Source organism: Polyergus mexicanus, unplaced genomic scaffold (genome assembly GCF_030449975.1).
Source record: "Polyergus mexicanus isolate NDT 795.1 unplaced genomic scaffold, iyPolMexi1.0 SCAF_13, whole genome shotgun sequence".
NCBI lineage: Eukaryota > Metazoa > Arthropoda > Insecta > Hymenoptera > Formicidae > Polyergus > Polyergus mexicanus.
In genome coordinates, this window is record NW_027223333.1 from 7870796 (window position 1) to 7895784 (window position 24989).

At 36.5% G+C, this 24989-nt stretch overlaps 1 protein-coding gene across 1 annotated transcript in view; it reads right to left on the minus strand.

Moving 5' to 3' along the window:
* Dpr1 (defective proboscis extension response 1) overlaps positions 1-17336 on the minus strand; it is a 288257-nt gene extending 270921 nt beyond the window's left edge. Inside the window, exon 1 of the mRNA XM_070305830.1 lies at positions 16430-17336. Coding sequence (XP_070161931.1) covers positions 16430-16505 — 76 coding nt within the window. The 5' untranslated portion in view covers positions 16506-17336. The remainder of the gene's footprint in view (positions 1-16429) is intronic.
* Positions 17337-24989: the final 7653 nt, after the last annotated feature.

Here is a 24989-nt window from a genome sequence, read left to right on the forward strand (position 1 = left end):
AGAGAGAGAGAGAGAGATTGAGTAGTTCTCAAGGGTTGGTACATTGAAGAAATGGAGAGGGAATTCTTTGGCGTATCTCCATGTCGGAGGAGTAGCAGTGGATGAATCGGCCTCATATACATACATACAGTACTGCTCGACTCTCGTCGAGCATTTCAACGCCGGCTATGAAGGGAAATTCCACCGGCTTCTTTTGACTGGAACAAGCGGTCCGTAATGGAGTTGTTGTTCCACGTAGCATGCGCACCGCCTCGAGACATACTCTCGACCTATGCGATACGTTTCGCGACGAAACTTCCGGTTAGCTTGACAAGCGCGAATGAAAAACGCGAACGTCTGCTTAATAATGCTATTTTTACATTTATGAAAACAGTTGCTGAGATGTTATACATGTAAAGCTTTTTAAAAGTCAACATGATCGCGATAAAGGTTTTACCTTCCCTCAGAAAAAAAAAGAGAGAGAGAGAGAGAATTTTTTTGTTATATCTATACTGCATTTTAGTGACAATAACATTAACCATATTGTATTATAAAATTATTATATGTATTATTGTGATCATGTTCATTTGATGTAGAATATAACACAAAAGAATTTTTATTATCACATTTTTTAAGAACAGATTCAAGTTACAACGTTCAAATTTTCGTGCAAGAAAAATTTGCATAAATTTATTTAATGGCTCGTTATTACTTTGCAGAAGCATGAATTAAAGTTCTTAATCGATTTGGCTCTTAAATTAAAGATTTACATAAAGCTTACGCAAGTACGGACGTTGGTCTGCTCAATGTTCCTATCGGCCTAAAGGCGCATGCGATCATTTTATGTTCGCGGGGCTCCATTTCGCTAATGCCGCGCTAGTTTGTGACATAATGTATGGTAAGTTGCGCAATTATTGGCCCCCGGATCAACCACCTCTTCTTCCCGCTGCTCTCTCGCAGCGGAGTGCAGTCGTTTTCTAGGCTAATTCGATGCAGCCATCCAGTTTTCCCGGTCAATTCTTGCATCGTATTCGTTTTCCGTTCCTCCCCTTCCGAGAAAATACCTTTTTTCTTAAACATGCACGACTATTGCACGTCTTGGCGATTCGATACAATTATGCAACACGCGTTTACGTAGTCTGGCAAGTCGACTGGATTGGCATTAAACAAATAAAATAAACGGGATAAATTTTTTCTAATTTGCGTAATTGTGCAAAAGTTGAGGGGAGTTGTGAGAAGAGTTAGGGGAGTTTTATGTTTATATACATATATGTATATTTGATATGCTTTTCTAAATATAATAGCACATATGTATATAAAGAGGTGAAATTAGATCGTCTGGAGAGGATCGTTAACAAAATATGAAATCGAAAACAAAATTAGTGCTGACGCGATCTCAAGTATATCGCAAACGATTTTGTTATTTGTATTTATCTTGTTTGTGAGCATTTGCTTGTTTGGTCTGTACGCAACCTCATTCGATATTCACGAATTAATCATCGAAGCAATTCGCAAGTCAATTAACGCGATTAATTTGCGTGCCCGTTAAACGCCTCTTCCTGCGTGACACTTCATCACTGCCGCTCGTATTCGAAGTTTCGCGTTTAATCGAAGTGCATCGCCATTCATGCGCCCTATACGACGAAGAAATATGGAATTTCAAATGTCGATTTTTACACGCGGCAGACTCAGTCGCAGTGTCAAAACTTATTCATGCTCACTCTTAAGCGGGAAAGCGGTTGGGGAGAGAGGAGAGGGACGATACGAGGATCGCACGATTCTTCAAAAGGATTTTTCGCCCTGGGAAATCAAACGGAGTCTCTGAAATAAATTCACGTCCTTCGTCTCTAGTCTTGAGACCGAATTTTTTTCTAAATTTTTTTTCCTCTTCTTTTGCCTTTTTCCATTTTTGCGCCGACGAGCGTGAATCGAGTCGGCAAACGCCTAATTGCACTTCGCGTTTAGTTCATAGAAAAGATCATTGATTGCCAGAAGGTTGCTTTTACTATCTAGCCTTTAATATATACATATTTACTTCACTTAAATGTTTTTTACAAGTATGGTAATTACATAAATAGATAGTAAAGAGAAAGACAGAAAGAAATTAATAGCGATAAATTTACGCCGTTTTATATTTTTCCTATTTTATCTATTAAAATTTATCACTTTCCTATCAAATTGATAAATGCTCAATTAATAAATACCAAATAAAATGATAAATATAGTGAAAAACACATGTAAAAATGTGCGTGCAAAATTTTTTTTTTTTTTTTTTTTTTTGCTGGTATAACTAATATTTACAAAATTTGCAATTATACGAGAGATTAATTTGGGTGTTTATAAACCTTGTTATTTAATAAACTTTGTGCCCTTTAATCGAGCCAGATTGAAAATTTAAGAGCGTTAGAATCTTCTCATTGAATTATACTTTTGACAATTTCGAATTTTATATTTATGAGTGTTTATAACAGTACAATCTATGCCAATATAGAAGATTTGATGCAGTGATTTTCAATGCACTTTATGAGTCTGTTATATTCTCCTTTTTGCAGAGATACTCTTCTTAAGATGAATATAATAAACCTGTGCCAATAGTTCATGTTACTTATATATTCAAGCTTATATACTGAAAATTTGTGTTTTACAATAATTCTTCAAGAATATAAATTCTGAAAGAAATTAAATTAAAATCTTAACTCTTATTGTATACGAAGATATACATTGTAGATTGTAGATTATAAAATTGGATAAGATATTGTCGAAATATATATGTATAGTTTGAAAAATTGGAAGAATGTAATAATTTCTTCAAATAGTGTAACATTAATATTTATTATAAAGTTATATACGGAAAAAGACGAATATTTTTCTAATTGCCTAAAATTATTATAAAATCTGAATTATTTATTTTGTTATTGATTTATTTATTGTATTGTTACATATATATATATATTTTTTTTTTTTTGCGTAAAGATTTCAACTATTGCCTTATTCTAACTCTTATAATAAATAAAATAAACGTATTTCTAAGGTTTACATCCTTCAAAAAATCTACAACTATAAAAGAAGATATAAATCATATTTTTCACGTTCAATTAATTTTTAATAAATCTTAGAGCCTTTTTTTCTTTTCTTTTTTTTCTTTTTCTTTTTCTTTGAAGCTTTACTTTATCAACGATACATCACTTGAATCTTTGATCACTTGTGTTAAGAAATACTTAAAGAATTCTTTTAATTTAAAACTTAAAAGTATACTGAAAAATATATATGGAGTGGTAAATAAGATAAATAAGGAAGATCAAGTATTAAGATATCAAAATCGAAGAAATGTAATCTAAGCGTTTTCACTTTTATTCTCATTTTTATTTAACATCAAACATTAAAAAATTATTCAATTTTAATTTTTATATGTCGAATATGAAAATTACATTGTAAGAAAATAAAATAGTATACAAACGTTAAAATAAAACCATATATATATATATGTATATATAATAGAATCTTAATTTAATAGACTGCAGACAGTTGTATATAGTTAATCCGTACATTGGTTTTTTTTCTATTAAAATGTTTCGCACACATGTTTACAAGAACTTTCATTATGATATTAATACAAGGAGGAGATGCTAAAAATATTTGACAAGTTTAAACAGTCTGCATAAAAATCATTTGTTTCGTTAAAATATCTACGACTATAGGGTTTAAGGACCGTTGTAGTTGCACTGCGTTGACATGTTCCTAACTCCCTAAGAAGTCGTCGGTCGTCGCGACGTGGTCGTCGATACTTTCGAACTTCGGGCCTCTTAACGACGAGTATTTTTATACTGTCATAACCTCGGATAACAAGTTCCCGGTTTCGCCAAGAACCGTCGCAATAATTCAATGTCGGAGGCCGGCGGGGGCCGTCTCTCGAGGCTCTATATCAACTTCTCGGACAGCCTAACTCCTACACCCTCTGCACCCCTCGCTCATGGCGCATGTTCGGGGCACGGTTACCCCTTCATACATACGTAAGATGCGGCCGACCACTGAGATTACGATGTTCTTTTATTTATCGCATCTCGTAGTGACGCACGTTATGGACGACAGGACCGGGGATTCGGACTTTGAGAATGTGTTGCATTATCTCTCACCGATATGATGACCGATACGGGTCCGAATGAAAATGTAATCAATTATTAATCTCACGACATTAAAAATCCACAAAGACGAAATAATTTTATATCTTAAAATGAATAAAAGCAACGTGTCGTTATTGTACAATGACATATATTATTTCAAAGGCAACTTAAAGACGCGATCCTCTTGCATATGCAATACTCTTCTACTTAAATTACGTAAAGTAGATAAGCTTTTAAGAGAGATCCGCAGCAAGCTCTGTTTTGAATATTTTACAAAGAAATTTTTCATGCACGTAAAAAGTAAATGAATATGAAAAAGGGTGCAGAATTTATAGATATTAATATCTTTTAGAAATAATTGCTTCTGAATGTGTAAGATGAATTAATACATGTGAGATTCTTAATCGAAACGGTTCAGAACGGTCAGATCTTGTCTCTTGCTAGATTGGTACATTGCGCAACAGAGATAGCAGTCGCGAGGTGATTGGGTAATTGAATCTGTCACGTTATACCTTGTTACACAAGCCTCTATTAATTAAACAAGGACAAGGCTTGTATTTCTTTCCGACACTATTAAAAGACTTTCTTTGGCACAGTAAAACTATTTTACTCTTCGCAGATTCATTCATGTTGATTTTTTTTTTTTTTTTTTTTTTTGCAAATTAATTATTGCGATCGTTCTGGAAAAAAGCCATTTTTTTTTGCTTTTCGAATTTGCGAATTGCTTTTCTAAAAGAAACTGCGATCAAAAGGTGAAACCTTCTAGAGACACATTTCTATATATTCGAGAGATCCGCGCTTATAAACCATTTATTTATTGGTAAGGATATTGCGGTACGTCTCGAGAGAAAGTGATATGCGAGAGCAGTCGATTTCTCAGAGCTCGTACGGCCACACCGTGACGTTGAAATGTGATCGGGCTTATCTTTATGATGTACGAGATGCAAACACTCATTACATTCGTCTGTACGAGGGATGCGAAATCTACCCGAGGGGAAAAAATATATGGCGCTGCCAAGAGAGAAAAGGAAAAGCTCTTATTTGCAAATTGCATAAGTTTGTCGACGCGAGATTTTCCCGGCAGATTTTTCTTCGAGCTGCATATCATAAATGACATAATTGTTTAAATAAAAAGAGATGTTTACCGGTATTTAGATTGATATTTATGATGTTTTATTTTTATAAATCCTTTTTCACATCGACATTGATATTTTGTTAAAGCCATATAGCAGAATTAATCAAAAAATTTTCGTAATATCATTTTCGCTATAAAAAATCATAGCATTATACCAATGCTCTGATTTTTTTTAAACAGATAGAAAAAATGTGGTATATCATTGCTCAATTTTTTTAAAAACATGAAAACGAAGTACAATGTTATTTATCGCGAAAGTATCAATCGTGTGATATTATATTATACTAAATTTCAGAATATATATAAAGTAAAAGTCTGGATTAGACAGTCATATATTTTAACATTAAATTTACGATGTTAGATAACAGTCAAAATATCAGGTTTTCTGGCAACAAGAGCTTCACTGAAACCGCTAATGTTGTTGTTGACTTACAACGATGATGTTTGTAAATTTTACCCTAAATTTGTCTTCAAAGTTGTAACATAATTCACACGGAAGCGCGACTTGAAATTATGTGCAACGTACAGCGTTATGAAATTACGGGCCTTAACAAAGAACCGCACGTAACGTGTATAATATATACGGTCTTGAATTTGAATTAAATATAACGGTTTGTTTGGGAATAGTGAAAGTGTCGATGTATAAAAATTTCGAATTTCGAGCTACTCGCCGACGTCTGCGAGTGTTACGAGTGCTCTCTCGACCGCAGAATTCGATAAATAAATAAATCGGAATACATAAATATATGTATGTATAAACATTGTTTTGGTCGCGCGCCGAGGCCGCCGAGCGATCATATAAATACCTACCTTCGAGCAGGAAACATCAATAAAGTATTTCACTGTGTTAAACTTGGTAATTTTTCATTTATAATAATTTAGATTTCTCTCTCTCTCTCTCTCTCTCTCTCTCTCTCTCTCTTCTATCATTCTTATTCATTGCATACATAATTCATTAACTCAAGATGACATGTGTAAAACATAATTCCGTTGCGAGAAATATGGCATATTACCACAAGATTAGACAGCGGATGGATGGAAACAAAGAAAAGATATATCAGTTTGCTTTTCAATTTTCCAAAGTCTTTATCACCTTTGCACGAAATTAAAGAGTGAAAAATGCGCGCTCTTCGTGTAATTGCCTCATCAATAAGTCGGAGCATTTCGCACGAAACATTTTTCTCAGCGAGGCGCGCAGTGAAAACGCGATTCGCGTGTAGCGTAGCGCAACGGGGCCGATTTATTTATTTATCGGACTCTGCGGTCGAGAGAGCACTCGTAGCACTCGCAGACGTCGGCGAGTAGCTCGAAATTCTAAGGCTTTCGAGAAAATTGCGAACGCGAATGCGAGCATCGCCACGGGGGAGAATGTGTTCGCCTTTATACGGCCTGGTCGGGGTAGTAGTAGATGCGACGGTGGAAGATTTGTCAGGCTCAAAGGCAACAGCAAAAGTTTCATGTACTTTGGCAATTTCCTCGACGCTCGGACGAGTGCACGCGTGGCACCGAGGCATCATCCGCGCTATGGGAAACTTGAAGAAGTTTGAGACCGCGACCAAGATTCTTGATACCGCGAAGTAAAGCAGATGATATCGCGTAAGAGAAAATAATCTATTATCTTCTCTTACGCGAGAAAGTATAATTTAATCTAGCCTAAAGCGCGAAGCTCGTATAGAATAACGGAATGTATTCGCGTCGCGATGTTCTTCAATTCTAAATACTATTCCAAATGAAGATTCATCGATTTTATTTAGTTACAAATTATAATAATTTCTATATAATTTATAATTAAATAAAATCGCGATGAATAAATAATGCGTATCTTATATTTTAATTTTTGATAATGATTATAATAACATACTTTTTTTTTTATTTCTTTAAAATTATCTTCACACCCGAACTAATCCAAATAATGTGACGGAAAAAAATCGATACGTGCAATATCTTTTTAAGTATCTCTCGATTTATTTGTTTGCAACCCCCGTGCAGTTGCAAACCTGCCCATTAAGCACATACGTAGGTCAGAGTAATGACTGTAATAATACAAACTCTGGCCGAATAAAACGAGTTTAAGCGGATTATATGGGATGGTAGCAGCGGCCATACCGAAGTTTAAATACGGATTGGATTCTTTTTTTGCATCGTCATCCGACCTCGTAATATGAACATTTTGCGACTCGATTAATAATCTTTTTCGATAATATTTTATTGGGACGATTACCGACGCATTACGTACGAATCGCTTGAGTAAATCTTTTGCCGATATGTGCTTTAATCTGCAAATTCGTAACGCGGATTTGTTGTCTATTCGATAGCGCGTGATATTCGTTGCTTCAAATGAACGAACACCAACTGTTCGTTGTTGCGATTAAAAAAATAATTGCTTAGTTGCATATATACGTGAAAAAATATTTTATCTAGCATCAGTTACCCAGACAGGCTTTTTGTTTAGAAAAATATAAACAGAGTTTCAGTTTCGCTCAAATTTTTCCATTACAATACAAAAATAAATAAAATTGTTGATTTATAATATTGAAGTTAAAAAATCGAATTGATTTCGAGGAAAAAAAAAAAAAAAAAGTTTTATGTGATATACAGATTTGAGGGAAGACTATATATATATATATATATATAGTATCGATATTATTACAGATAATATCAAGATTAACCATCTTCCTATTTTTGTTTTTATACAACTTCATTTAAAATAATATTTTGTTTGATTTAAAATTTGTTTCAGATGCAACTTGATCACCATCCGTTTGATGTCGCCGCGATTAAAAACTCTATACACTCTAGTATCGTCGTGGTTTCCAAGCAAGATGTGCTGCCAGGAGTTACAGACATGGTGAGTGATACAAAGTCATTATACCTATAGTTATGTTATAAAGTATATCGATTCCCTGCGAGAGGATTCTCCTTGATAGGTAACCTTTAGCGGGCTTTGTGCTGCGAGCAAGTGTAACGTCTACTCGTTAACTATTAATTACGGTAGGCAATTTAGTAGTGCGTCCGATCTTCATCACGTAAATTCGTAAAGGGATTGGTAGCAGAAATTAATTGAACAACTTGAAATTCGTATAGTGTGGGTGAAACAGATAAATACAAGGATGACAACTACATTATGATAGTCTTTTTAGACTAAACCAATTAAAAAAAAAACATGATGTTATAACATTGTTTAATTTATTTACATATTTAGTTTTTATATCTTTCAATATTTTCGATTAGAGAGCGTGGGATTTATATTATTTATTTTTTGTCTTCAATGCCACATACGATAAAATACGTTGTGTTCTTTTCGTCGCTTTAATGGACGGCGAAGAAATGCATCTCCCTCGCTTTAGCGTATCCACCAATCCGGATAATCCTCCACAATACATACGATGACTCTTGTATTTTTTTTCCCGCTGCTAAATTACCGATAATTATGCCCGTTGCCGCGATACACGGAGATGAATGCTTCGTTATTACGTTTCAATTAGCAAATTCTATCTGTGCAATATTCGTGACGATTGGAATCAGTTATATTATTAGACAGTTGAATCACATATTCCTCAATCATTAATATCTGTAGAATCCGCTTATATTTTTCTATTCATCCACAAATCCCTTAACAAGGATTCCTCATCTATAATGGATTATCACACAAATGTCGATAGTATCGAAAATAAAATCGAATGCTCCAACTATGTTATATTACGGATAATTTAACATCGAAAATAATTCTTAAATGCACAGCTGATACTTTATAATTATATTTGATTTACAAAATTATATAAATATAATAATATTTATAATATATATAATAATCTTTTTATTATTTCTTTTTAATTAAAAAAAAATATATATTTTTTAAATATAAATTTTATTTCCTTGATCTTGTTGTTGTATTATATATATATATATATCTGAAGAGAATTTATATTTTAGCTATGAATATTATGTGAAATAATTTAATTATCTTCAAAGTTATTGTTTTGAAATAAATTTAAAGGCAAATATAATGTGGCTTTGAAACCACTCAAAAGGTTTACAGATTGAAGACGTAATTACTGCACATCTGGTATTCACGAGTGCAAAAGCATTCGTCTAGCGGTCTAATAGAGGCCTTTTCGTTTGAAAGGCGTGTGCGTGGCTAAATTACGGAAGTGCTGAACATGAATCCGCGGCTGACACGAAACGCTCTTTTATTTTCTGTGATCCACTCGGTGAAAGAGTGAATTATGAGACACACTCTCACACGTATCGTGTTCCTGGATATTTATTCTTCCGTTTCAAAGAAAAGTTGCGCTCGCGGTGATTCGTCGAAACGCTCGCGCGAAAAGCTTATTAACTTCTTTGGAAAAAATAGGAGGAAGAAGAGATGTGTCTCTGGATATGTGGGGCTGTAAATAGCGATGCGCGATCACATGCGAGCGATCGTAAATGCACGCGTGATATTGCACGTGGAGTCTGAATGGCGCGAAAAGCAATGCGCGTCCGTTCTTCAGGGAGCTCTCTCGGCCGATAATAAAAATGCAAGACGGGGAAAATGTATCCCAACGGAAAATGTATGTATGCTGCGCGCTAAGCCGCTCGTAAATAATAGCCGGGGATTTCACGGATGCCGTAGATAAGCGATCCCTCGTGCTAATTTAATCTTGCTTTATCCCGAGTGTTTTAATACCGTGTTTAAATTTAATGGACCGGGGTCATTTAATTTTTCCATGGCAAACGCGCTACCACTTGACGATAACGCTAATGTGTATTTATTAGGCACATTTTTTTTCTTTTAAGATAAGGATGTCTTTGTAAGAAGCGTAATTAAAAGATCTCGTGCAAGAATCTGACAAATATTCTTTTTGTATGTGTAAATTTTACATATAATTAACTTGCAATTATATGTTTATTCTTAATATCCAAAATAACGTTTTAATGGCAGAAGGGAGCTCGGAAACCTGTCGCTAATATGAGACAACATTGTAAACCAAGATAATATAATGCATATATTTAGGTACTCGGAAATTTCCTGCAAATGCCTAAACCGACGCGAGATAGTTCATCATTTACTGCAGTACATGAATATACGATTGCATAATTATGTAACATGTTAGGTGTGTATGTTTCGAATAATAATTGTAGTAATTATTATAGTTGCAATAATTTTTATCGAATTTGTACACGTTGTATATATACAAATGACATATAAATGTTTGTTAATGAGATAAGATTTACGACTAGCGCGCTTTAATTTTCCGTGGGGAAGTCTTTAAGTCTTTCTTTTTTTTTTTACATCATTCTTCTTTATTATCTTGACCAATCTTTTTACTAACTTTCTGCAAATCATCCTACATTGATTACTACAAATATTAATTATCAAGATAATCTCAGAATAATATCAAAGATCTCATTCTGAGATTATAGCGTCAACTTATTTCAAAGCGGAAGAAAAATACATTACAAGGAAATCTTTTCTTTTTTTTATTAAAATTTTTTATCCTTTTTTATTGATTCAAATATGAAATAGAAGTCAGTTATATAGCGATAAAAACCGAGAATGTGACCTTAGTTTTCTATCTCTGCAATTTTTAAACATGGTCGCATTTATAAAAATACAAAAAGTATAACTTGCCTTAAACACGAACGGGGAACTCTTTCACGTTAACGGTTGTAGAGGACGGGAAGAGGAAGATAGGATGTATCCTCGGGTGGCTTTCTCGTAGTGGCATGCGAGTCGTCGCACTCACGTACACGGCAGATAGAACGTGTCATCGACTTACACCTGCTCTGGTTGGGTCCGGCTTATGTAATACATAAAGCACGACACGAGTTCGCGATATGAAGCCAGGAATCACGCGCGTCGAGGCATTCGCGAAACCGGCCTGGACCCGGAGTAATTTATGGCGATGAGCGCGCATGATTATGGAGATCCTCTCGCCGAGGTATAGGTGTATTTATCTAACGATGGGTGGTCGGTAGCTTTACGAGAATATTGATTCTCTCAACGGTTTTTTTTTTTTTTTTTTTTTTTTTTTTTTTTTTTTTTTTTTAACACCGCCATATTCTTATTAAGCGCTCTAAGTACTCGACGATTCATGGCTCGGGGTTACTTGCTCCCGCGAACATTATTAATTACGACCAACGCGTGCCTTTCTGAACAAGCGCCAGTTGCACTTTGTTCTCCCATATAAGAGAAGCGCACTATGATCGTTATACATTCTTAATTCCATACTTAATAATAGCGGAATGAGAAAACTCTTTTTATGAGATAATAAACGATAACTAGTTATTTGAAAAAAAAATATCCGACACAAAGCATCGGATTAATTTTATATCCACTGTGCGACATTCTTTTGACAGTAAAATATTGATTGTTATTTTTTTAGCTTTTCTAATACATATGAATGGATTTCTAATTGTTGAATGTAATTAAACTCTTGCGATACAATTGAATGAATCAGGATAGTATCACAGGGAATAAAGATGGCGTGAGATGTTAGTTTGTAATTTCTAGGCGAAGCGTACGCTTGACAATTTCATTATGGCTAATTAAACTTTGTTAAAACGGATTTTGATGCACGCGCGCAAAACAGAATACACAATTCACGTTTATTGCGCACAAAATTGTGCAACAATGATCGTACTTGCTTATTATTGTCTACATAAAATCAAGTTTTTTTTTTTAATAAATTCGCATTATGCGAACACACATTGTTGACACAAGTAAAACAAAATAGATTATTTCTTTTTGTTATGTAGTTTATTATAGTTTCCATTAAAAAAAAAAATATTGATGTTTCTGTCACGCGATTGTTACATTTTTTATATCCCCGTCGATACCGAAACTTTTCCTGGCTCGTGCAATTTTCTTTTACGAAATTGCTTTTTTCATGCGACGCGTGCAAAAATGAAAATGAAAATTGTACGTACTATGTAAACGTGCGTCTATTACGGTTTTCTGTACGCATGTACCGCGGATTTGTAACATCGGAATCTTGTATAACCGTGTCGGCAATGAAAATTACGTGTAACCGCTGTTTGAACTGCTACTGTTGCTGAATTTGACCGCTTGTCAGCTACTTTCAATTACACGCTCTCCACAGCTTGTTGCGAAAGCAGAGTTTCGGGCGTGAATCCGAGAGCAAAGCTATCGGTTAAGCCTAGGTAAATGGATTAGCACTTGGAGAAACGCGGATGGGAAAGTAAACGCTTACGCGCCTTTCGATTTCGATACTTGGAATTTTTTGGCTTTATTTTGATTCTAAATACGGATAGAGATCGCGTTGAAAAATATTTTGCTCACTCTGATTTTTCAGTTCACGTGTCGTAGTTTTCAAATTTGCATGCAAATTTATTAAAGCGTAGATCAATATGTTGGATTAAGCGCATTAAAAATTATTCAAACGGATTATCTGACTAATTCGAACACTTGATTTTCTTTCTAAAAAAAAAAAATTTTTTTAATTGAAGAGCCTGAAAATATTAGTATATTAAAAAAGCATCGTATTTTTTAGGAATCAATGTAACAATATCTCTTTCTTCGTTATTTAACTTATATTTTAACAGCATTATAATATGGATTATAATTCAATCTTATTCGTCAAAATATTTGCATACTAAAAAGAATAGTAAAAAATGTGGCACATAATTGAATTTCTGTTAAGGAAAAGTCCATTCTGAATTGATCAAAGACTTCGTTGATGAAGCTTCGTAAGATTATCGAGCAACTTGTATAAAACTGCGCGTTGGATCGAGCCGAAATGGGCTTTCCCGTCCTGGACTGTCTCTCTCTATAATTACAGAGACTAACGATGCGATTTTGTGCGTGTCGGTGAAAAGCGATTTTCCCGCTCGCACAACTTCGTGAGATTGATTTTCTGCAATTAAAGGAAAGTCTTATCGAGTTTCCGTAGAAACGGACTGCTTTTTACCGACTGTACTGCGTATTTCTTGTCACGCCGACGTCTTGCATGCCTTAAAGGATTTCCGAAAACCTTAATATTGCCCGAAAAGATTGCAATCTTCTTATTTACATCTGGTTGATCAGCAATGTCCGCTTGGGACTGTTTGACATATACTAGAGGAAAGGATGGTTTAGGAAGGAAAAAGGAACTTTTTGAAGTCCATTCTCTTTATTAAAAGCTTGATTTCCTTCCGGTCATTTGATCCTAAGGTAGGAAATGTGTAACATTCTTTCTCAAAAGCGAGCTCATAAACGACGTCAAAAAAAAAATGGCAAACGACCTGAATAACAAACTATTCAAAGGGGGTATCTTTAATAAGTAAAGCGGATAACCATCCTTCTTTCTCCCTCCCTTTCTCCCCCCGCTTACTTTCTTACTCAGCTTAAGAGGCGACTTTCAAGGTAATTAAAAACCCTTGTGGCTAAATCGTGATCCCGGTTAATTACACGATTGCATTTATTGCACGCAATGCACTGCATCCGGAAGCGGATTATATTAAAAATACGTACGTCAAAGAGTCGCATGTGTTAATTAATTCACATTTGGAACGTTATCGTGAATTAAGCTAAGCCGCTCAGTCGAGTTCTTCACGTTCTTCACGCTGAGCTGTAATAGCACGCGATCTGCTATAATTTCCGGTCAGATTGTCACCGCTCGCCTTTTCGACCCCAACTACAATGCACGTTACACGCGGTTTCATCGTTTGTTGCTTGTCTCATAAAATTTGCAAAAAATGAAAAAAAAAGATAAAAATAAACGGGTATTATATTCTGCTGAGAAAAAGAATTTATACCGCGCTCTGCGTGTTACGAATATAGTTGTGTCAATTTTAAAAGATCGACGTATGTGATACGTGTCAAGTATTGAATACCTCGCCCGAGAATATCAGTCCCATCGTTAATCGGAATCGCTTGTTAAATCCCGCGTCACCGCTTACGAACAGTTTCTAAAGCGCCACCGAATCGCCGCTCATCGGTTATGCTCTCACGAGAGAGCCGCGTGCTCGCGAATCGTTCGCATATACGTCAATCAAGTCGGCGCTGAATTCACATTAGCGTTAAACGTACACGCATCACGCGAATACGCGGCTGTATCGGCACATCGGCGCCGATCATGCAAGTATTCCCGCACCTATTAACGGCTAACTAAGCGAGAACAATAAAATCTGCGCGCAAGTATTTCAGATCGATACGTAGATGGAAAAGTTAATGAATGAACCTGACTAATTGGACGAAAGGAAATAACGTTCGCCGAACAAAAGAGCACTTTAAGTCACATTTACTATCTAATTATTCTCATATATATGAACTTGTTGAAAAATGTCATTTTATAACAATTATTAACTAGGATATATATTCGTAGTAGTATAAACGAATCCTTTCATGTACTAAAATATATTAATATAATATAAGTGATGTTTAAATTACATTTTTTATCTTCACGCCATTCTTAAACGCTTATATAATTTGAAATTAAATATTTTAAAGACATGTAATTTTTTTGATGTCATTATTATTCCTTTTTTTATAAGATCTCTATTTTTTCTTCATTACCTAGTAGAATGCCTTGGAAGAAGATAAGCGAAGTGTCATCTTTCGCGAAATACCATGATTTTCCTTAGTTTTATAAAGCAATGAAATCACTTCTCTCCCCTCTGGCAGCCGGCAAACAATCATCGCGGGTATGCGCACATTCGTATTCAATTACGTTCTCGAGCCAATGGCGCAAACGACGCGAAGCGAGTGAGCGCTTTTGTTCTATGCAGCTTTGTGCGTCGGGCATCTCTGTGATGCGCGTCGTATCCTGCCGCGCTCTGATTGTAAGGATTCCGCCGAGTGCGTAATGACGATACCGCAACGACGATGATGGCCGTTATATTGTATTATTCGGCTGCTCCCGATACCCGGTTCGCTGACCGACAAACGGCGAGTAAGAATGCGCATGCGAGCGTTTTTAATTATTCATCGGCGTCGTAAAACGCCGATGGTCACGCGATCCTCACTATCGCCGCGGTTCTCGTCATCATCGTTGTCGTCGTCGAACCGTGTTTACCGGGATAAAATCCTCGCACCTGTTTCCGCGCATTAGCATATATATGCCATTATTCAGTTCCACGCAGAGCATTCGCACACTCGAGCAACTACCGTACGATTATCCCGGATCACTGACTATGAACCGACAATTAGCGGCGCTAATTAGAGACTTAAACGCGATCCCATGCGACGTTATCGAACTCGCCGACACAGCCGCGAATGGATTCTCCGCGCGTGGATGTACTTCCGCAAGTTTCATCCGAGAGGGATCCTGGATGCGATTCGGTCGATTTGACATAGTTCCTCACCCGCGTAATTACTTCGAATCGTTATGAGCGATAATCGGAGCTGTGCGCGAGCGAACGTTACGTAACTTTGTACAATTTCACGCTGACGCGAAAATTTTGAATTTATCCGGGAGACTATGGAAAAAAGAATTTCCGCGATATAATTTGTTTTTTTTATTGAAGTACAAATGAAATTTTATCTCAATTCGTATAAATTAATTTTTAATTTTATGTTCAAACACAAATAATAAATATCTTAATTTTTATATAGCTTCATAGTGATTGCATATACTCTTATAATAAAAAATAAAAAAAAAAATAAAAAAATCTAAATCTTTGATCTAGATTGAAATCAGTTCTCAAGTATATTGTATCGGTTCCAATTAGTATTTTAACATTTTACGCGAGTACGTGTTTCTCATTAATTCGCGATTAGTAATGCAAGACTGCGCGTGCTGATTAGACGACTATGAAAAAGCTCAGCTTGCTTCGCGAAGGTTCTTGAGGCTCTCAACACAAGCGTAATGGAGCAGGGATTTCTTGCGATACCGTACATTTGTTTTTATAGAACGCTAATACCTATTCTGTCAATAATTATATATTCCTTTACGAACGTTAATGGCATCATAAGTGCACTAATTGCGAAAAGGCAAAGAATTGAAGCGCGGAATTTTGTCAATGACGAGAATTATCTTTATAATGCTGTATTAATTTCAACGATGCGATAAATTTGTCGAATGAGCGCAAAAATGAAGAGACTGTATCAGATTTCATCACTGACATTCAATTTCGTAGATTAGTCTCGCAAGAATATTTTATCTCGAACGTCCTCGCAAAAATGCGATATCCTCCTCGACGATGAGGGCGATGCTGGACGACTTAAACGTTCGCTAACGTTCTGAAAATTTTAGATAAGATTTTAACGTACCTTGGCTGACCGCGATCGCTTCGATAACCAGCAGAAAACCAACGAGTACCAGGACGGCGAGCCAGCGACACAGCATTTTTAACACCTCGATCGCTCGCTGCACTACCGATCCTTGCTTGTTAATCCTTACTTCAATATTCACTCTCGCGAGTACGATGTGTACTCATCAATCCATACGTCTATTGATAGCATCGGCACACTATGGAATATCTTCACTCTACATTGAAAATTCAGATTTCTCTCAAATCTCGAGAATAATGGCCTCTTCTCGAAACAGCATATGCATTTAACTTTTTCTTTCGAAAATAATACACGTTTAATACTTGATTATGCGATTAATTTAAAATTCGTACATGAATATGTCTCGATACTCACTGCACCACAATTAACGCCTGGGGGGCTTAATTATTAATGGCTGTTAGCAAAATTTTACCGAGCCGTTCAGCTTTGTGATAATCTCCCGAGCGAAAGATTCCGCAGCCACGGATAAATTCTTACACAATCGATCGTAAATGTTGTAAATCCACGAGGGTAAAATCCAAGATAATAAGGTCCGGGCGTTCACAGATAATGGTCCGCTTTCGCGCGTCTCCGATGACAGCCGCGCTCACGTGGAGTCTTCGCTAGGACAAGCGTCGCGACACCGGGCCCGCGAATGCCCTGTCTCAGGCGCAGCATCATGGTCGTTGGGCCGAGACGCGCGCGTCGACCGCATCCGAATCGATCGCGATCGAGATCGAGATCGATTGCCGATTAACTCGCGTAACTCTGCCGGACGAACGTCATCGTACGCTGCTTTTAAATCGTCGTTGTCGGGCCGCGTCGCGTGTTCGCTCTTCGTCGCCGTCGTCGTCGTCCCGCACGACGACGTTGAACCCGCATGGACCAGCCGCCGGCGCGGATGAGGCCTGCCGCACGGCGTCGCGGCGCGAAATGATCCTGCGGGGGATACTCCGCTGCGGCGCGCCTGCGCGATGACTTTGCTGCGTTCGCCGCGGATAAAGCGCGGACCGGTTACGCGCAGACCGCTTTCTCTACTCTTCCCTCCGTCTCTCCGCGCTATCTCATCCTCTTTCTTTCCCGACCTCCTCCTCGACGACGCGGCCGTCGGCCGCCGGGGGATGACCGCTGCGAGATCGGGAATGCATCGGAGCTCGGAGCACCGACATACACCCCCGACGCTCGTAGAGGACTCCGTCTTGTTGTCGATTCCGCAGCTACCCTCGGGCGGGAATTATGATGTTGTCGCTGCTGATGGATCGGCGAACTTTACCCATATTAAACGTCGATTATCGCCGATTATCCCGAAGCAACTCTTGCTTCGTCATATGAAACGCACGTATCTCAGACGTGTACGCGATTTGATATTCCCATCGTCAGTATTTTGAAAATTCGGGAGACGCAAACAATAGATGAAAATGCGAAATAAAATTTTATAATTGGTGCGCTTATAAAATTGCTCCCAAACATTGAAAATGCGATATTTATATTCTAGCAAAGTACGTGGATAAAGCTTTCAAATTGAATGGACTATCGAAGATAATCTCTTCTTGTCAAATCTGATTAATGTAAATTAATTAGTACACGCCCGAGAATTTGACAGAACTCGTTTCGTTCCCTCTCTCAAAATTGATAATTGTTCGCATCACGGTCATTGAACTCTGGCAAGACTCGGCAAGTACTTGCCAAACTGCGGCACATTGGTAGCGACGCGTAACGTATTCCTGTTTACAGAAAGCTTATCGATGTGAGTATCGTTGCCAAGTATGTGCCACAGACTCGCCTCGATCGACAATAACTACTGTTAATGTTAGTGTGCAGGCAGAAAGCCTCGATTGCGAGCGCTATATCAGTGTAAGGGCTTACAGAAACCGGATGATCTATGTGTGCTTTATTCAAAAGCTTGGCAATCCGCGGATCAGTGAATCTGCGGAATCACGGACTAATAGTTTCTCTATTGAAAGTGTTTCCAAATTGCAGATTTGTCATGTTATAGAACTGAACTTTCGAAAAAGCTAACAACAACATTTTCGTTGCTCGAATTGCAATTTATTTATGTTTAGCGGTTTATTCGCATCGCCAATTTATTAACGTACACGCGCAAGTACAGTTTTTTTTCGCGAAACTCTAGTTTTATCTATCTTTGTGTGATAGCATATTTTTATTTTTTCTACATATGGTATATCAAAAAACGCAAGCTATCAATCAATTTTTAATTTTTCTTAAAATTACAGATTAGTCTATTTGTGATATCAGCCTTCGATTATTGGACGAGGGTTAGTGATGATTATGTATCGTAGTTGCTTTTATATTTTCGTATAACCAAGATACATCGATCGCGCGAGGGTATCTTGTCGCGTTTGTAAAGGGTTTAGCAAAATTTTCGCAACGACGCTTCGAAATACCGGATCCGCTCAGACAAAATTCTTTTCCTTTAAACGTATTGTCACTGTTTAGTTCATAGAACAGCTTTGCCGGACGGCATCATGGACTCCATCGAAACGTGTAGGGGAGCTTTAGCGATTCCACGTAAAAGGAATACGTGCCAGCGCGTGCTTTCAGATAAGACTGAATCGATCGAACGGATCTAGAGCAAAATGTTCCGCCTGTTACACGTGTATAGGGCCCCACGTGGCGCGGCATGCCCATGGTGTGTCTGCTTTCGATGTCGGATGCTATTTGTTCACGATCGGTACACCAAACGTTTCGCATTAACGAGAATTCTGTGCGGTTGATCTTACGAGCAGAATGATATATGAGGGATCTATTGAATTATATGGTTCTCTCTGATGTGAATTGAACATCGTTATATTAATATATTTTGAGATAATTTAGTACACTGAGGCAGATTCTGACATGTATCCAATTTTCTCCGTTTTACGAATGCGTGCTAATGATTATGATCGTTATTCATATCGGTATTAATTAATAGTATTATTACGGATAAAATAATTCATGCTTTTGTATGTTTATTTTTATATCTTTCGAATATCTAAGTTTTCGATTTTGTGATATTTTTACAGAGTTTATATAATAACTATGACGCTATATTAATATCTCGATGCTTTCGTTTATATTTGGCCGGTAACTTGACTTCGCAGACTCTTTTCTGAATTTTTGTAAAATCAATAATTTGTTTGTTTTCATTAACAATGAATTTTTATGAACGAAAGTCTACATTTTTCCATCGCTCTCTCTTAATTGTAATGCGCGAAATATGTTGTTGGAATTTCGTGTGGTTTCGATTAAGTATTTAATCACATTTAGTCGATAAAAGTAAACCGTAATTATTAAATTAATAGGTAAACTATACATAAAGAAACAATATATTTAAAATAAATAATAATTTTGTAAGATGTTTAATATTTAAGTATAAGATTCTTTAAATGTTCGTCATATATAAGATATGGCGAAATTAAAGTCGTCTTCCCTTTGTCTACGATACAATATTACTATGTTGCAAGGATTTATTCACTTTGCTCATGTTAATAATTATTGTTTATAATTATGTAAATATTATTAATTATTCTATTCCGTATATAAAGTTGTGTCACGAAGTTGAAATTTCGAGCCAGTGACGTTTCGCATGCAGTATAACTTTGCCAACGTTTGCTAAATATTTAGTCGACATACATCCGTTTGCATAATGCTCAAAGATCCACCCTGAAACCGCAAGAGCCGAATTCCCAGCATGCGTGTAATGCCGAATGTAAGGATGCCTCGGTCTAATCCCTTGCTGGCATCGCGTACATAAGCAACCGGTTATATCCGCAGAACTCAAAATCGTACGGCCACATTTAGCGTTAAACACGTGTTGCAAACACGGGAGGGAGGGGATCTAGCATGTTGTCGTGAAATTGCGGAGCGTGTTAAGCCTGATTTGTTGGAATCTCCATCACAGCGCAGATCAAGATTTGATGACCTCAGTTTCTCCTGATTTAAAGCCAATTGGAGTAGCACTGATAGCAGAAATGAGTGCTTTATATTTCGAAGTAATTTATCGTGATGAAATTGTTACAATTTACAGTTATATAAAATTGCAGAAACGTTATTATATATATATATATATATAATAATTATTAATTCGAATGGTTGCCATAAAAAATAAAACTAATTAATTTATTAAAATACAAGTAAAATATTTCTCTAAAATGATGAAATAATACGTATCTTATAACATATTAATTACTTTATGGTATATATCTTTTGAAATTTGTTACATATTATGTATATAATTTTCATTAAATATATTGTATATTTATCATGCTGAAATTCTGTAAAAAATAAATATTTGCGTTAGAAAATTGCAAGAGATTAATTGCACTCAATCTGCGTTATCGATAAACTATATCATATTTATTCATTTGTTTTTGTACATATACGCGCATACATATTATTCACAGTATGTAATTCGATTCTTTATTTCAATGAAATTATAACATAATTACAATACTCTGAGATTATATTGACATAAATTGCGAAAAAATCGTCCAACATATTTGCGCAATATCAAGCCGAGAATGCACCGTGTCGTTCTCGAACCGCCTGTATCTGCCCTGTGTGAATATAAATTCAGTTTTTATTTATTGTACATAATCGTTGGGAATTTAACGAGTGGAGTTTTATCGCGGGAAGGCATAGTATTAAGTTAGTATACATTACCGTGCTTTTTTCTTATAGTTTTTAGATTGCTCCGGAAATTATATATATATCGATATTTTCGCCTTGTCGCTTTGCTCTCGGCATACTTAAAAAAAAATGCAACGGCTCGTTAAAAGTTCAAGGCTAGAGTGTATTCTTCATATTACTGTCACCATCTCATTTTACTGTTATCAGAATTTCTCGAGTTTTTACAGCGGTTGATTTAGTGCCGTAACGAGCTACCCTTTTGTGAGACGTCTTCTCATGCTAAACACCGCTATTTCGCCGGCAGCTAAGAAATCGCGGCTTAAGAACCAACCCGCGGGTTCCCACCGCATTCCGCAGCCTCAATGCTGTAAGTGATATCGATTTTCTTGGCGTGCCGTTTCCGCGGTGTAAACGAGCTATTATCTTCAGTACGTCTTCTTTAACCTTCCATAATGGCGGGTGGTATTGCTTTTTTATGGTTTTACATTTTTGTAACAATTATATTGTTTAATCTCTCTTTTTATTGAAGAAAGAGAAAGAATCGTCTTCGACCCAATTTGCCTGGATAGTTTTCAACGACGAAAGATTACCTTATCCAATGATTATAATCTGAGGATTATTTTTCTTACGCGATCTCCCGTTTTATAGAGAGTTTCACCCGATTTATGTCACTCCTTTCCATGAATGTCATCTTTAATGAGAAGTAGTCGCGGGTAATAAGGTGTCAAAGTGCGCCACGAGTTTATGGCACAACTTTCAACCAGTCGACAATCGTGAAGTGATTTATCGGGGCGCATTGGAATCGCGATCGACGCCATGACTTACGACCGACTTTATCAATATTGAAATAAGATTAATTCGTCGGGAGTTGGAAAGTAAAAATCGGGGACGAAGTGAATGCGCACAATTTAAGTTTTCAATGCGGAAGCACGACATAGAGTCGGGGCAAGGTGATGGTAAAACCAAGTACCTCGAATGCATTTAAGCTTAATGGTATATTAAATCGGAAAGGACTTCTCCATCTCCTCTCGTGTAAGTATATTGAAAAGTTTGATCGATCACTCTTGAAAAACGATGCAGGACCGCGAAATGGGGGATCGTTTATGCTTTCGACAAATGATGTAAGTCTTATTATGATGTATAGTCGTTCGATAAATTCTACGGTGACCGTTCGTGCTCAACCATAGATGTCATCTTCGCGATATTAGATAGAAAATCGGAAATTAATGGCGCGTAAATTACTATTACATTTAATCGGAAATCCGTGGCAAAATATTGATAACATAAGCGAAACTGCTCGTGTCATTTCATGTTTAGCGGAGCAATTGTTTGATTTTCGCCTTGTACAAATAAAGCTAACGTATCAGCGTCAAAATCAGAGGGGCGTTGATATCCATTGCTGGTCTCAGAGACATACACATAATCGAACTTGTGTAAACGTATCTCCAATTATAATGGTTAGATGAAACGTTTTCGCATTGAAAGATTTGTAAATATTAAATCTAGAAGAGCAGTGCGATTAAATGTACACAGTATGAAGTAATATCGGCGTAGCGTATGTTTTAACGAAAGATATACATAACTACTACTGCATAATTATGGATTCAAAGCTCGTCGCGACCCACCTGGCACGTTGCGTTGTTGACTTACATGTTCGTTCTCTTTGATGTCGTGCGTGTCATGGCCGAACAGGCCCAGAGTGTAAAAGCTACCTGCGACAGTGTGTGTATAAAAGCCGAACGCACAATAACTAAAGACGCATAAGCTCGAAGCAAGATCGCTTTGAAGTTCTTTCCCGTCAATTACATTGTGCAGTGAAATAATAGTCGATAACAATGTATCACGAGACTTGAATGATCGAAATGAAACATTGCATCTTTTTATCTATATGATTGAAAAAGTTTTTCTTATTTGAAATATATCTTTAAATTATTAAAAATTTTATTTATATATTGATTTATTTCGACATTAATAATTATCAGTTTGCAGTAATTTAATAAATATTTGTGCTAGTGGTTTATCAATTATTTTGTTAGCTTCTTGAAATTTACAGAATATTATTGATTAAATTATATTTGAACTCTCCTGGGATTTTTTTTTTATTAATTTGATTAAAAATATTAAAAGTGAGAAATACATGTTTTCTTCATTATGAAAGTTTTAATAAAAATTTAAATCAACGAATGTTAATTAAAACGTAATTTATATGCAACTAATTTTTATTATTATTTTTCGTTGCTTGGATATTTCAAAGTAGCACTATATTTAAATATTTTATCTTTAATTAACATTATTTGACATATAATGGGAGAAAATTTTAATTATATGCCACAACCCAAAAAATATAATAAAAACGTTGGAAACATGTCATGTTAATAACATATTAAACGGATATAATGTTAAGGCTACTGAATTCCAAGCTAAGAGATATTTCATTAGAATTCATAAGGAACAGAAATTCTAATAAATGACTGCATATACACATTTTCAATAACAGAGATAAATCTATTCAATATTGCAACAAATTATATCTTCCACTAGACGCGTTTGAAATTTCTAATTTCGATTTTTTAGAATATAGTTTACAGTACAGAATAGCAACGATCTTTGATTTATTCCGATTTAACAGGTTTTTTACATTATTCGCGAAAATTTCGCTTTGGCAACAAATACAACCGAAGAAAAGAGTTCGATATTCTCAGGGTAAAATATTGCTGAAAATACGAGAAGTAAGGCGAGCGGAATTGCATTCGATGCGCGGAACAAGCGGGGCGTAATGAATCCGCAGTAGTCGTGTAGGTTTTAAATCAGACACGTAATATTCCTCGTCGCGTGGACGCTGTTCAGTCCGAACTCGCAATACAATCGCCGACGTGGAAGCCGGTGAATTACAGTCTCGTCGTTTCAGGACAACTAATTCCGATCTTTCCAAACTTTTCTCGCGGGCGAGCAGTCAGAAAAGTTGACGTCGGTATTTCGCAAAAATGAGGGTGTCTGGTCTATCTTACTGTAGCCATACGAGGTTTTCGTAAGTGCATCGCATCTTACGGCGGAATAAACGGTCTTTTGGACAATGAGCTAGTCTTTATAGATGTCACAGTTGTATATGCAACGAAAGTAATATAAAAAGCATGGTCGGATGTTTAACGTTTGGCAATTAATAAGCTGTAGCTGTATGTATCTTAATAATTTGATACGACTATTTTTTTATCTTGTATATTTTTAAGAATTTGATATGCAGTAAAAATACTTACTGCGCGTTTTAAATAATAAATAACATCATTACGCGTTTTGAAAATTGCAAGTAAAATCCTATATGAGAAGTAAAATATAAAAACAGATATCCTCTATAGAGAAAGTAATTTTACTGCATATTCTGGTTCTCGTAGCGGAAATAAATCTTCGCGTAGAACAACGGGGCCGTTTTCGGGGCGAACAAAAGGACGTGATAAAAATCGCTTCATGCGGAACGCCGGTACTGGACGAATTTCGAAAATGTTTGTCAGCACGGTGTGCATAGAATAGAATCTGCGGGTTTAATTTTTCACGCGCCGCGCAGAGATAAGCCCGAACGCATTTTGGAGACAACAACCGATGCTGCGCTCGTCGCGCACAAGTCGAAGTTTCATCGAATTAAACTTTCCGCCGGTTATAAGTTTCAGACAACGACAATCATGACGACGGGAGAATGTAGTCGCTTATGGCAATCGTGCAAACGGGAAATCTGCATGTATATCACCTCATCGCGTCCTTATTCAAATTACGCGCGCGATTCAACTTTCTTCGCGGTGTTCACGTGAGCAGCGATATGTGATTCCGAGTATTGTGAACTTTGTGAACAATGTGAACATTGATCGACGAACCTTCGGGTTTTGTTTCATCCCTGGAGAACGGCGAGAAGTGTACTCTTAGCAGCTCCGGTCCGAATCTA